The sequence below is a fragment of the Pleurodeles waltl genome, chromosome 4_1 (genome assembly GCF_031143425.1).
Source record: "Pleurodeles waltl isolate 20211129_DDA chromosome 4_1, aPleWal1.hap1.20221129, whole genome shotgun sequence".
In the NCBI taxonomy this organism is placed as follows: domain Eukaryota; kingdom Metazoa; phylum Chordata; class Amphibia; order Caudata; family Salamandridae; genus Pleurodeles; species Pleurodeles waltl.
Genome location: NC_090442.1, coordinates 982153123 through 982167035, shown reverse-complemented (window position 1 = coordinate 982167035; position 13913 = coordinate 982153123). Strand labels below are relative to the sequence as shown.

Genomic DNA, 13913 nt, shown 5'->3' with positions numbered 1-13913 from the left:
AACATGGCCTCTCCTCCGTGACACAGATGTGAATAAAAACTTACCTACCATCTGTAACAAACCCCCATCACCTTCCTTCCTTCCTAAGCTGTGCTTTCTGCTTTTAGTCAAAGCAGATGAGAAGCACTACACTGACAGGCCTTTAGGGAGGCCCCGAAGGCCTTAGCAGGGACTTAGCAAGGAGGGCCTTAGCAACAGTGGGTAACAAGTTTTGTTATCTGCTGTCAATACATCATAGCTGTGAGTTACCATGTTTAGAATCTGATATAAACTATAGTCTTTCTGCTGAAGTCATGCATAACAACGTAATAAATCTAAAGTAAGAGCTGCTCTTTTAAAAAAATAATGTTTTTCTCTTTTGTATGTAGGCACGCAGGCGGACTACTACACAGATGGAGTTGCTTTATGCTGATAATAATGATTCTACCACAGATATTGGTTCAGGGGATACCGTTTTACCTGGTCATCTTGCACCTGTTGAGGAAGTTCAGGAAACTGCACTGCACAATGAAACAACAGATATTTCCACTAGAGAAAAGGAGCCTGCTGCTCTACCTTCCAGTTTGCCATCTAAAATTGGAAGCATGTAAGTTTGGGCTCACTAAACTAGAAAATTAGCTTTTGTGTATGTTGCCGCTAGAATTGTGCTCATTTGGTTTCTCAAAATTTCAGAAAAAGTATTAAAAATTACTCCTAATTATGTAGAATGAAAAATTAAGAATTGACACTTCTTGTGTGCAATGTGTCCTTGCATCCATTTTGGACCCAAGGCCACATTTTGCAAAAATAATAGCAGCAAAACTCAAGCTCTCCAAACAGCAGCAACATGAGTTCTGATAGTTTGTGATGTTCTTTTGCATTTGTGCAGACATTTTGGCGAACGGTTTGCAATCAACCAAAATGTCTCAGTAGTGTAATTTGGGGAATTTTGTAAAACAAGCCTAATGCGAAATTGCTGGATTACTTGACATTGCACCCATATAATGGAAATTCGGGTAGTTGCCACTAACATTTAGAATAACTATTAAAGTATACAAAATAGTGTGAATTTCTTTTTATTAACATTACCTCTCAGATTGAGTGATGGCATATGTTATTATGTTATACAACTGAAATTCAGTAGTAATGTTTCTGATGGATAATTCTAACTGCAGATTCCTTACCTTTGTAATGTTCGCCAGACCCTAGATTGGACCTAGAAACCTTTTAGCAGTGCTTCTGCTTGCCTCTGGGTTGTGCCATAGGGCACCATGCTAGTTCTGTAGTACCCTGGACATGATGGAGTGGTGAAGCACATAAATGCCACCCCTGCACACTGACATCAAATCTTTTCTTTTTGTCCTTTTGGATGGGGAGCCTGAGCTCGACTCCCAATTTACTGGCCATCTGGTGTTCTCCTGACAAAATCCAGCATGCTAGGGAATGATGTCTGCTCCTAAAACTACAGGGGTCAAACCACGTCATCGAACGTAAGTACTACTTATGGCCTTGTGTAAATCTCAGTCATGCTACAAGTCAAAGATGGGACCTTCTTCCATTCCTAAGGTTGCTCCTGCAGGAGGTCTCCTAAGGTTTTTCCTGAAAGAGGTCAACTTTGTGGTTAAAGTTCTCCGATAAGTCCAAACATAAACGGAAGCAGGGGAAGTGGGACTTAACCAGATCCTGCCACTCTCAATGTAAAGGCAATGTATGAGGGCATCAAGATGCCAGTCTGTCTCCTTGTGGATCTCCATTTTAGGATCTAATTTCCCAGTTGGTCCTGGTGTGACCTGAATTTTCTGGGCCATCAGTGACTCTGAAACAAATCAAAGCCCTTAAGGAGACCAAGCTGTGGATATTTGGCACTCTTTCATCTTCCTCTGGTGCACTTTCGGTCCCCAAGGATCCACAGGTGCCGTCAAGTCAGATTACCACAGGTCTTTGGTGCTGACTGACCGCTTGTCATGGCTCTAAACCAGCTCTGACTCCATGTCAGAGCCATGACCTGAATCGGTTTTTCCTCTATAAACGCCGGTACTCATGTTGCCAGCACTTGTAATTGGTCCATTACTGGTTTCAATGGCTGACCTTGAACCGACCTCAACACAATGTCGACTGATGTACAGCAATACAATTATGAAAATGCAGTCAGTCACCCGATGACCTGATTCCAATCCTAGCCCTCTTTTAGAACGGATGCACCCTTAGAGGCTCCACTGTCATTTCAGCTCAGGTTCTGATCATATCCTTCGTCCACCTAGAGATAATGGAGGAAATGAGGATGATTTATCCCTCCTTTATTATGATAATTTTTCATGGACTTACAAGAGGCCAGTGGACTTTGTACCTCTCCTGGTACAGGGTTGAACTCACTGTTTTTACCCTCCAGTGGAAGAACAAGCCTCATTTGCATTGGTAATGCAACATGCAGATAAGGTCTTGGACTTATAGCTATCCTCCATTGAGGTTAAGACAAACGTCCTTACGTAAATCTTGCAGCCTGGGCCAGCCACATCGGAGCCTCTGCTCCCATTCACTTAGTCCTTCACTGAAACTTTCATGGTCACTTGTTCAAAGACCTCTTCTCACCTGCCAGTGAATATGCATGTGGCCAGAAGTCATAGACCAGGACCTAGCAAACCAGATTTCCTCTTGAAACACCCTACTCCTGAAAGTCTGGTGGTTCAGGCTTCAACTAATAAGGTAAAGTCTGACTCTTTCCCACCAACTCTCCCACATGTAAAGAGGATTGAGGCATTAGGAAAACAAATATCCTCTTCGGCCAGCCTGGCATTACGGTCAGTCAGTACAGTTTTTGTTGGGTCAATATACACATGCCTTCTGGTACATGGCCAGGGAGAGATTGCCAGTGCCCCCAGGAGACCTTACGGCACCACTGTCTCAAACCATTCAGCACGGTGAAGATGCAACTAACTACATGACTCATGCTGACCTTGATACTACTGATTGTTGGTACTAATGTGGTACTCAACTGCCATGCATGGATGCGCTCCACAGGATTCTATGGAGACATACAGACCTCCTCCATGGACATGCCTTTCTATGGCTCATGCCTGTTTGGCAAAAAAGCCAACTCTGTTTTTGAATGCTTTTTAAAAAGAAGGACACAGCACCATCCCTTTGTCTCTTGACCCCTGCCTAAGAGTATCCACATCATTTCTGGAAATTCAGAGGCTATTCTAGGGGTCTGGTCTATAGGCAATGTCAGTCTCCCTTACCTGTGCTTCAATCGCCCCAGTCCTTTTAAGGCAGGTGACAAAATCAGGCAGACAACGTGCAGGCCATAAAGGGCATCTGTCTTCCTAGTCCCCCTCCCTCGTGGCAACAGCTTTCAAGTAATTTTAGCATGTCTTTAGTAGTGCACAACCACCTGTTGGGAGGCGGAATCCAGTATTCTTCTCCCAGGGTGGCAACCCATCATGTCCAACAGATGAATCCTCTAGATTTTTCAGAATGACTATATCCTACCCTTCATTTTTGCCCAATCTTCCCCCGCACAAGAGCAGATCTCATGGGAATACTCTTGTGCATTCTGTTACAAGAAGTGTAAGTTTTGCTCTCCAAATAAGCCATCAAGAGGGTTCCAAACTCGAAAATAGGAGTGGGTTGCTAGTTTCTCATACCTAAGAAGGAGGCAGGGTTTCGTCCTATTTTAGATTTATGTTATCTAAAAGCCTTCTTACGGAAGAAATCCATTCAAAATGCTCATGCTAGCCCAGGTTCGGTCTGCCCTGGATCTCAGTGAGTAGATGGTTGCCTTGAACCTGCAGGACTTGTGTTTTCATCTACCTGTCTTGCAGAGCCACAAACATTAACTACACTTCATGGTAGGCCAGGAACATTTTCAGTTTGCCATGCTTGTCTTTGCCCTCATCAGTGCCCCTTTGGTGTTTTCGCAAAGGTAATGGTGGTGGTCCGTGCCCATCTTTGGAGATCAGGTATACCAATCTTCAAATACCTAGGGGACTGACTGTTGAAGACAGGCTCTCCTCAGTCATTTGTAGACCACGTCCAGATGACAGCAAACCTCTTAGCATCATTGTGTCCACTATCAATGAGCGGAAGTCACACCTAATCCCTTAGTAGAGGCTTCCTTTAATTTGAACTGTCCTGGATACAGTACAGTTAATGGTCTTTCCTCCATCACAATGAATCAAGGACATTTGGACTATGAGCCTGATGTTTCAGTTTCAGTCGTGGAGCTCAGTGAGAACAGATCTGAGGCTTCTTTGGCCAGTTATCTTCCTGCATCCTTGTTTTAGACTACATCAGGTGGCATGTGCAAGCTCTGCAGTGGATTGTGAAGTCCCAGTGGGACCAACACTAGGGAAACCTATCAAATGCCATCCAGGTTTCTTAGATTACTACACTCGATCTGGTGTGGTGGCTTCCTAACCACAATTTAGCCAGCCAAAGACCCCTCTTCCTTCTCCACTCAGAACTGACAGTGGTGCTGGATGCATCATTGCTGGGTTGGCACAGTCATCTGGCACAGATTGAGATCAAGGGACTCTGGTCTCAAGCAGAAACTCAACTTCATAACAATTTGTTGGAGTTGTGGGCCATTCGTCTGGCACTGAAGGCCTTGCTACTGTCCATCAAGGAGAGGCTAGTAGAGGTCCTCACGAACAACAACACAGCCTTGTGGTACTGCAACAAGCAGGGCGGAGTAGGGTCCTGGGTCGTTTGCCAAGAGGCTCTACAACACTGGCGTTAGCTGATATATCAGGGCATCTCCCCGATTGTAAACCACCTAGTGGGATCCTTGAATATAAGGTCGGGTGTGCTCTTCCGCCGATGCCTAGCGGGTTACCAATGGTGTCTACATAATGAGGTGGTGCATGGCATCTTCCAACAGTTGGTTGGGACGAGTTACCCTGGCAAGATCTTTTAACCAGCTGTGAGTGTGTGCAGTATCAAAACCTTTGCTTAATGGAGTTCCAGCAAAAAGTCTCCCTAGAAGGTGCATTCCGGCTGGAGTGAAGCACAAGACTCTTCAGTGCCTTTCCACCTCTGCCTCTCCAGCCCTGAGCTCTACAAAAGATCAGGAATGACCAGGCATAAGCTGCCCCATTGGCTCCTGATGGGGCAAGTAGAGTTTGGTACCTAAAATGTCTGAGCATGAGTATATATTCCCTGATCAGATTGCCACTTCAGGAGCATATTCTGTTGCAGGAGCAAGACAGGGTTCTACACCCAAACCTGTGCAATCTACACTCACATCCGCGGAGATTGATCAGCGACCGTTGACTGTACTCAATTTACTACCCAAGGTTATGGATATAATCTTTGCTGCCAGGTGTCTGTCTATGAAGGCCCTTAATTCCGGGTGCTAGGACAAATTTATGGCCTGGTGTGGAGTCAGCAACTGTTGAATGTTTGTTTCATCTTTGGCCCAGCAAGGTTTTGCAGTGTGCTCTGTTCAATGTTTTGTGTTGGCCATGTCTGCTTTTTTGCGTTGGGTAGACCAGCCGTCATTCTTTGAATCACCTATTGTGATGTAGTTTATCAAAGGTATTATACACATATTTTCTACCAAACTGCATGTGATGTCACCCTTGGTCTTGACATTTCTCATGTGTATTGCCTTTGGCCCAAAGCACAGCTGCTTGTTCCCTCCTCTGATCTTAGTCTTCCCCATTGCAGTCACTTCAGCTCATCGCAGGAGTGAACTTCAGTCACCACTTGTACAACTGCCATACACCATTTGTTTCGGGACTGGTGCTAAGAACGAGGACTCTGCCAACCTTCTTGCTGAAAGGCACCTTTCCAAGTTTGGTAATCCATCACTCTCCCTGCGTTCTTAACCCCCACTTCACACCCTCAAAAGAGGAGGAGAGGCTTCATTGTTTAGACCCCAACATAAGGTGGATGATCAGCTATTTGTGAGATTCTCCACAGTGAAGAAAGGATTGACTGTGGGGAAGAGGAATCTGTCGAGGTTGATAGTATATGTTAAGATCTTCTAATAACCGGCCAAAAAGAACCTTTTGGAAAGACTGAGTGCCGATTACATGAGAGCTAAGGCTTCTATCACTGCATTGATGTGTGGAATGCCTGTACTTCAGGCTGCAACATGGGCGTCCGTGCACATGTTCACAAAGTACAACTGCCTTTACAACCCAGTCCAATGGGAAGGGCATTTTGCTGTTCAGACCTGCAGGAATATTTGGTCTGAGGTCACTCAACACACCCTTCTCCTTTAGGAGGTACTGCTGTGGTATCTATTCTAGAATGAGAAGTGTGCGATTAGAAGTATCCATCCAAGATAAAGTTATTTTGTAAAGCTCTTTCTGATGGAAATGCATATCTAACCACAGATTTCTCACTTTATTCTCATCTTCCTGTTCTGTGGGGTGGCCTCTTTTTAACATATGAAAAGCTCCTATTTTCGGAATCAGCACATTGCAGTCAAGCAAGAAGTGGACATCAGTGGTGGCACTTATATGTGGCTCCATTCTGACATTTTCAGGGTGGTATGGAGCTAATGCGGTGCAGCACAACGCCACCTAGAAGTCATTAGGAGCATTGCTAAAAAGTTTCAGGATCCTTTGTGTCACCTAGGGAATATTCTGTAGGTGACGGACCTCTGGGTAGAGTACCAGAAAGACTGATCTGATACAGACTTCTTCTAGCTACAAATTCCTTACCTTAGAATTCCCTGGCGTCCTATTCGAATCTGGAATTTTTCTGCTGAGCAGTACCCTGCACGCGCCGGCGGGTGGCATCAGCGTCGTTGGAGCAGTCTATGATGTCACGGTTTTCTATATAGGCACCACTCCTGCGTGCGTACGTCAGTTCTTTTCCTTCCGTGCTGGTTGAGCTCAGATCCAGGAAGAGCTACCCTTTTTCTTCAATGTTTGTCGAGGCTTTTTTCTTGATTGTTTGGGGTGTCTTCGAGAAAGACGGGATTCAAGCCGTGTGGTGCATGTCATCGCACCATGTCGGTCACAGATCCGCACAGAGTGTCTCTGGTGTCTTGAGAAGGACCACGATTCGACGTTATGTTCCAACTGTGGGGCCATGGCTCTGAAGGCCTTGTGGGAGAGATCCCTCAAACTTCTGGCCGTCTGACAGCCATCTTCTGTCGGCGTGACTCTGAGGAGGTCACGGTCCTGCAGTAAGAGGAGGTCGCAGCACTGCTCCCAGAGCCCCAAGTCCTCTTCTTCGCATTCAAGGTAATCAGGGCATTCAGGTAAGAGGCACAAAAAGAAGAAGTAGTCCTAGCAGACTTCGACTTCGCCATGCCTGTCGGCCGACGAGGCATTGAGGAAGCATCGACTTTCTGAGCACGGTTCCGCTGAGCCGTCGCCAGGGCCAACTCCGCGTCTTCCCCCTTTTCCAAGGACCGGAGCAACCCCCGCTCAAATTAAAGAATTTTATGAGGCTATGTGCCTTGTTTTTGAGCGGGCTGCACCCTCAGGTGGGTCTTCGGGCCCGCGGGGTCAGCAGAGGCCCCATCGGATTCGACGGCTTCGGCCTTGACGCCGTTGGTGACCCCAGCATCCGACAGCGGATCCGGACCAGTGCCGGTCCCACACAGTCGACCTCCTCCGGCGTCAGGTCCAATGTTGAGACTTCCTCAGCCCCCGGCACTCACTGGTGGTAGCCCCATCCTCATTCCGGATGAGCCAGAGCGACGTTGTACAACTCCCACTTCAAGGGCGCCGATCAGGCCCAGATCATTGCCTGAGGCTTACTTTGACCAGCCAGGCATAGGAGAGGAGTGGGAGGGGGTCTGATGACCCTTTGGAGTGTGAACTGGAGCAAGAACAGGACTGGTATGAGGATCTAGGGGAATCCAGTGGACTGGATACTTCTCCAGATATTGGCATGCACTCTCCGAATGTGGCTACGGTAGAGGGTGCTTCTTATGCTATGGTGGTGTGGAGGGCAGCTGAGGTCTTGGACCTAGACTTGCCCACGGTGCCAGTCAGGACGAATATCCTGACAAAGGTGCTTCAGCCAGGGGTGACTACATCGGAGCAGATGTTACCCTTTAATAAAGCCCTAACGGACATCCTTCTTGGAACATGGTCCAAACCCAGCACAGGGGCTTCTGTGAATAGGACAGTCGGCCACCGCCATAGACCTGCTCCAAATGACCCTAGTTTCCTCACCCAACACCCCAGCCCGGAGAGCTTCGTGGGGCCTTCCCTTCCGCCCATCCGGATAGGGAATCCAAGAGGCTGGACCAACTTGGAAAGAAGTTGTTTGTTCCTCCAGCCTGGCATTGAGGTCAGTAAACACCTCTTGCCTATTGGGCCGTTTTTCCATACTTTATGGGATACAGTGGCACAGGTGCTGCCCCAGGTCCCGGAGGGCATAGAGGACACTCTGTCTCAAGCTTTCAAGGTTGAGAGAGATGCAGTCAAGATTACTATCAGAGCCATTGCGTCAACTGCGGCGCCACGCCTGGCTTCATTCTACTGGCTTTTCAGGGGGTGTCCAGTAGAGTTTGTTGGACATGCCTTTTTATGGCTCTCACCTTTTTGGTGAGAAGGCAGACTCCACGCTTGAGAGGTTCAAGGATTCTCGAGCTACGGTCAGATCCTTGGGCCTCTCTGCAGCAGCTCATCAGCAGTCTGTCTTTTGTCTCTTTTGAGGCTTCGGAAGGGGTGCAGCACCACGCCAGCCAGAACTTAGCCACTGTCCTCCGGCTTCACAACATCCCGTGCAAGGACGTGGTCATGGTACCCTCAGACCCAGGGGGTCTGGCCAGAGGTCGGCCACCACACAGCCCCCTCCACAGCAGCCAAGCCCTCCTAGTGTGGTTCTGCAAGACCATGTCCGTCCAGTTGGAGGGAGGATTCAGTTTCATCTCCCTCACTGGCAATCCATCACAACGGCAATTGGGTCTTGCAGATCATACGGAAGGGCTATTCCCTTCCCTTCCAGTCTTTCCCTCCTTCTATCCCTCTGATAAAAGAACGGCTGATGGGGGATCATTTGGTTTTGCTCCCCGAGGAAGTTACGGCTCTCTTGGCTAACAAATTATCTGGTAGCGACTCTAACTAGCTTTAGATTCTTTACACCCACTCAGGCCTCCCAGGTCTGCGGGGAATATATATATATATATATATATATATATATCACAAAACAGGAACGCGTTTCGGCGTTACCGCCTTCATCAACCCACGGGCCGCCATTTTGGCCCTCTTTATATACCATGTGATATTGGAAACAACTCATATCAGTCAGTTCAATTAAAGAAACACAATAAATGTAAAATACAATGAATGAATACAATGAAGAAAAATGAATGAATGAATATATATTCGATGGCATGTGTAGATGCAGATACACAAGCTATGCATATTCTGCCATCTAGTGTTGGGCTCGAAGTGTTACAAGTTGTTTTTCTTCGAAGAAGTATTTTTGAGTCACGGGATTGAGTGACTCCTCCTTTTTGGCTCCATTGCGCATGGGCATCGACTCCAAGTTAGATTGTTTTCTTTCCGCCATTGGGTTCGGACATGTTTCTTTTCGCTCCGATAGGTCGAGTCAGAAGAGTTCTATAACTCGTTAATTCTTGTCGGTATTGTTTCGATCGCGTAACGTCTCTCATCGACACTTTGGTACCGTCGGATCAAACATCTTTACTCGCCCTTCGGGGCACTCGCACCCAACTTGGGCCTGGTCGGCCGACCACTTGGAAGCCTCATGGACTGGACCCCATTCCGCTTTTGTCCTCGTTGCCATGCCAAATTCCCATATACAGACCAACATCTCGTCTGTAATCTCTGTCTCTCCCCAGACCATTGAGGTGAAAATTGTGAGGCCTGCAGATCCTTCCATTTGAAGAAAACTCTCTGAGACAGAAGAGTACAGAGACTGGAGATGACGTCAAAGAGCACAGAACGTCTCAACGCCGAGGAAGAGGAGATCGAGCACACTGCGGTCTCGATCTGAGGGTCCGACTCCGAGGAGGACAGACCGGTCATGGCAGGACAGCAAGTGAGTACGCCTGCCCCTATCCCATCAAAGCCCAAACATAAGGCCTTGGGAACGCCACTGCCGGAAGACCATGGCTCGACCTGCAAAAAGATCCTCGGTGACCAAGCAACAACTTCGGCACCAAAAAAGGCCACACCACCGAAGCCTTCGGACTCGAGCCAAGGCACTGGCTCCGAAGCTAGCAGACATCGAACCCTCAAGTCAAAACCACGAAAATCGCTTTCGGAGCCGAGGCCAACATCCACTCCCAGCCTTTCGATCCCGAAGAAACATCTTCTGAGCCGAAAAGGCCAGTTTATACGGAGGAGCATGGACTTTCCAAAGTGCTTAAAGAAAGCCATAAATTTCCAGAGGAACACAAACAAATGTAGGACATTGATGAAAGGCAGGCCAGAATTCACATTCACAAAGACACTGGCAAGATCATAACTGCACCTCCTCTGAAGCCTAAGAGGAAGCTGGCCTTTCACGAACAATTGGGCACTGCTCAGCCACCAGCTAAAGTGCCAAGGCCTAAACTAAAAACTCCACCTCCACAATCTTCACCTCCTCCTCATTCTCCTCACCTGCTTGTCTCTCTACCTATTACTCCCACACCTGTACAGTCTCATGCACATTCTTTCGATTCACAAGACAATGTGGATCCATGGGATCTCTATGATCCAGATCCCGTTCCTGACAACAGCCCAGACTGCTATCCTTCCAAACCATCACCACCAGAAGATAGCACCGGATACACTCAGGTTATGGTTAGGGCGGCATCATACCACAATGTCGCCATGCACACCGAGCCCTTGGTGGATGATTTTCTCTTCAACACATTATCCTCCACTCACACTACCTACCAGTCCCTTCCCATGCTTCCAGGCATGTTAAAGCTTGCACATCAGATATTTCAAGAGCCAGTCAAAGCCAGGATAATTACTCCCAGAGTGGAGAAAAAGTATAAACCACCTCCCTCTGATACAGCATTCATTACACAACAGCTGCCTCCTGATTCTGTAGTTGTTAGTGCGGCCAGGAAGAGAGCCAACTCTCAGTCATCTGGTGATGCACCACCACCAGACAAGGAGAGCAGGAAATTTTATGCTGCTGGCAAAAGAGTAGCATCGCAAACAGCCAACCAGTGGAGGATAGCCAGCTCCAAAGCACTATTGGCTAGGTATGATAAGGCCCACTGGGACGAAATGAAGGATATCATACAACATCTCCCCAAAGCCCAACAAAAAAGGGCACAATAAATAGTCGAGGAAGGGCAGGCTATTACTAATAACCGTATTAGATCAACCCTAGATTCAGCAGACACAGCAGCTAGAACAATTAATACTGCTGTTACTATACGGAGACACACATGGCTTCGGCTTCAGGGTTTAAGCCTGAAATTCAACAGGCAGCCCTTAACATGTTCAGTCAAAAACAGCTTTTTGGCCCTGAAGTAGATATGGCTATTGAGAAAATGAAGAAGGACTCGGACACCGCTAAAGGCATGGGTGCTTTGTATGCAACACAATACAGGGGATCCTTTCGGAAACCCCAATACAGAGGTGGTTTTAGAGTACAAACACCTGAGGCATCCACTTCACAATCAAAGCCAACCTACCAAACTCAATTGCAATGAGGTGTGTTTAAACGTAATTACAGAGGCCAATTCCCCAGAAGTAGGGGAAAATACCAGCCAGCAAAACAAGCCTCACAGCCAAAACAGTGTCTTACTCCATCTCTTTCCATCTCACACCTCACCTGTGGGGGGAAGACTGCAAAGGTTCCACAACAATTGGCTACCCATTACAACCGACAACTGGGTGTTATCTATTATCCGCAATGGTTATTGCATAGAATTAACACAAATTCCCCCAAATATACCTCCAAAACCACACAATCTCTCCTCCTAACATATCTCAATGTTGCAAGAAGAAGTGAAATCACTGTTACTCAAACAAGCCATAGAGCTTGTATCACAACATCATATAGGAACAGGGGTTTACTCACTGTACTTCCTCATCCCCAAAAAAGATGGAACCTTAAGACCAATATTAGATCTCAGAACTCTCAATCTTTACATCCTGTCAGAACACTTTCATATTGTAACACTACAGGATGTGGTCCCACTGCTACAGCAGCAAGATTCCATGGCAACATTAGACCGCAAGGATGCATATTTTCACATACCCATCCATCCAGCGCACAGAAAATATCTCAGGTTTGTAATTCTAGGAAAACATTACCAGTTGAAAGTGTTACCCTTCGGGATAACAACAGCTCCCGGAGTTTTTACAAAATGTTTGGCAGTGGTAGCCGCCTACCTAAGAAGACAACACATTAATGTCTTCCCATATCTCGACGATTGGCTAATAAAGTCCACCAGTCATACACAGTGCCAAAATCATACACACTATGTAATACAAACCCTGCACACCCTAGGGTTCTCCATAAACTACCAAAAATCCCACCTACAACCTGTGCAAATTCAGCAGTATCTAGGAGCCACGCTGAATACACAAACAGCACTTGCAAGTCCAAGTCCACAAAGAGTGCAAGCATTTCACAATGTATTAGCACAAATTCAGCCAGACCAACAGTACACAGTCAAATTCGTAATGAAACTGTTAGGCATGAGGGCATCATGCATCGCCATTATCCCAAATGCAAAGTTAACACATGCAGCCTTTACAACAGTGCCTCGCACAGCAGTGGTCCCAGGCACAGGGTCAACTCCAAGATCTAGTGTTGATAACCCGCCAAACATGCATATCACTTCAGTGGTGGAATTCCACAAATCTAAACAAAGGGCGGCCTTTTCAAGACCCTGTGCCTCACACCATACTTAAAACAGATGCATCAATGATTGGATGGGGGGCACACCTCGACAATCACAACATTCAAGGACAATGGGACACCAAACACAAACTATTTCACATAAATCACCTACAATTACTAGCCGTATTCCTAGCACTCAAACCTTTTCAGCCTCTTCTCACTCACAAGAACGTCTTTATGAAAACATACAACATGACAACAATGTATTACCTAAACAAACAAGGAGGGACCCATTCATCTCAACTGTCCCTCCTAACCCAAAAGATTTGGCCTTGGACAATCCACAACAACATTCACCTAGTAGTACAATACATTCCAGGGATACACAACCAATTGGCAGACACTCGCAGCCGAGATCATCAACAAACACACGAGTGGGAAATTCATCCCCAAGTGCTTCAGACATACTTTAACCACTGGGGAACGCCAGACATAGACCTATTCGCCACCAGCGAAAATGCAAAATGCCAAAACGTTGCATCCAGGTACCCACATCCTCTATCCAAGGGCAATGCTCTATGGTTGAATTGGTCAGGGGTATTTGCTTACACTTGTCCCCCTCTCCCGCTCATTCCATTTCTAGTCAACAAACTGCGTCAAAACAAACTCATACTTATTGCACCAACGTGGGCACGTCAACCCTGGTACACAACGCTGTTAGATCTCTCAGTGGACCACATATCAAACTCCCCAAGAGACCAGATCTGTTAACCCAAAACAAACAACTGATCAGGCATCCAGATCCCAAAATGCTCAATCTAGTGATTTGGCTCCTGAAGTCATAGACTTTGGATATCTACAACTACCAACTGAATGTATGTAAGTAATTAAACAGGCAATAATGCCCACTACCAGGCAGTGTTATGCAAACAAATGGAAGAGATTTGTATATTACTCTCAATCTAAACAAATTGCCCCTTTTTCAGTGTCATTACAAGACATTGTAAGTTATTTGCTTCATTTACAAAAAGCAAATCCAGCCTTCTCGTCCATTAAAATACATCTCACTGCAGTCTCTGCGTATTTGCAAAATATACAACACAGCTCTTTATTTAGAGTCCCTGTTATCAAAGCCTTCATGGAACAATTAAAACGCATTATTCCACCTAGAACACTTCCAGTGCCTTCATGGAATCTTA

At 46.5% G+C, this 13913-nt stretch overlaps 1 protein-coding gene across 12 annotated transcripts in view; it reads left to right on the top strand.

Annotated features, from left to right (window-relative positions):
• KIF21A (kinesin family member 21A) overlaps positions 1-13913 on the top strand; it is a 725937-nt gene that overhangs the window by 500318 nt on the left and 211706 nt on the right. For all 12 annotated transcript variants that reach the window (XM_069229749.1, XM_069229747.1, XM_069229752.1 and 9 more), the window contains one exon: positions 369-586. In XM_069229749.1, coding sequence (XP_069085850.1) covers positions 369-586 — 218 coding nt within the window. The remainder of the gene's footprint in view (positions 1-368; positions 587-13913) is intronic.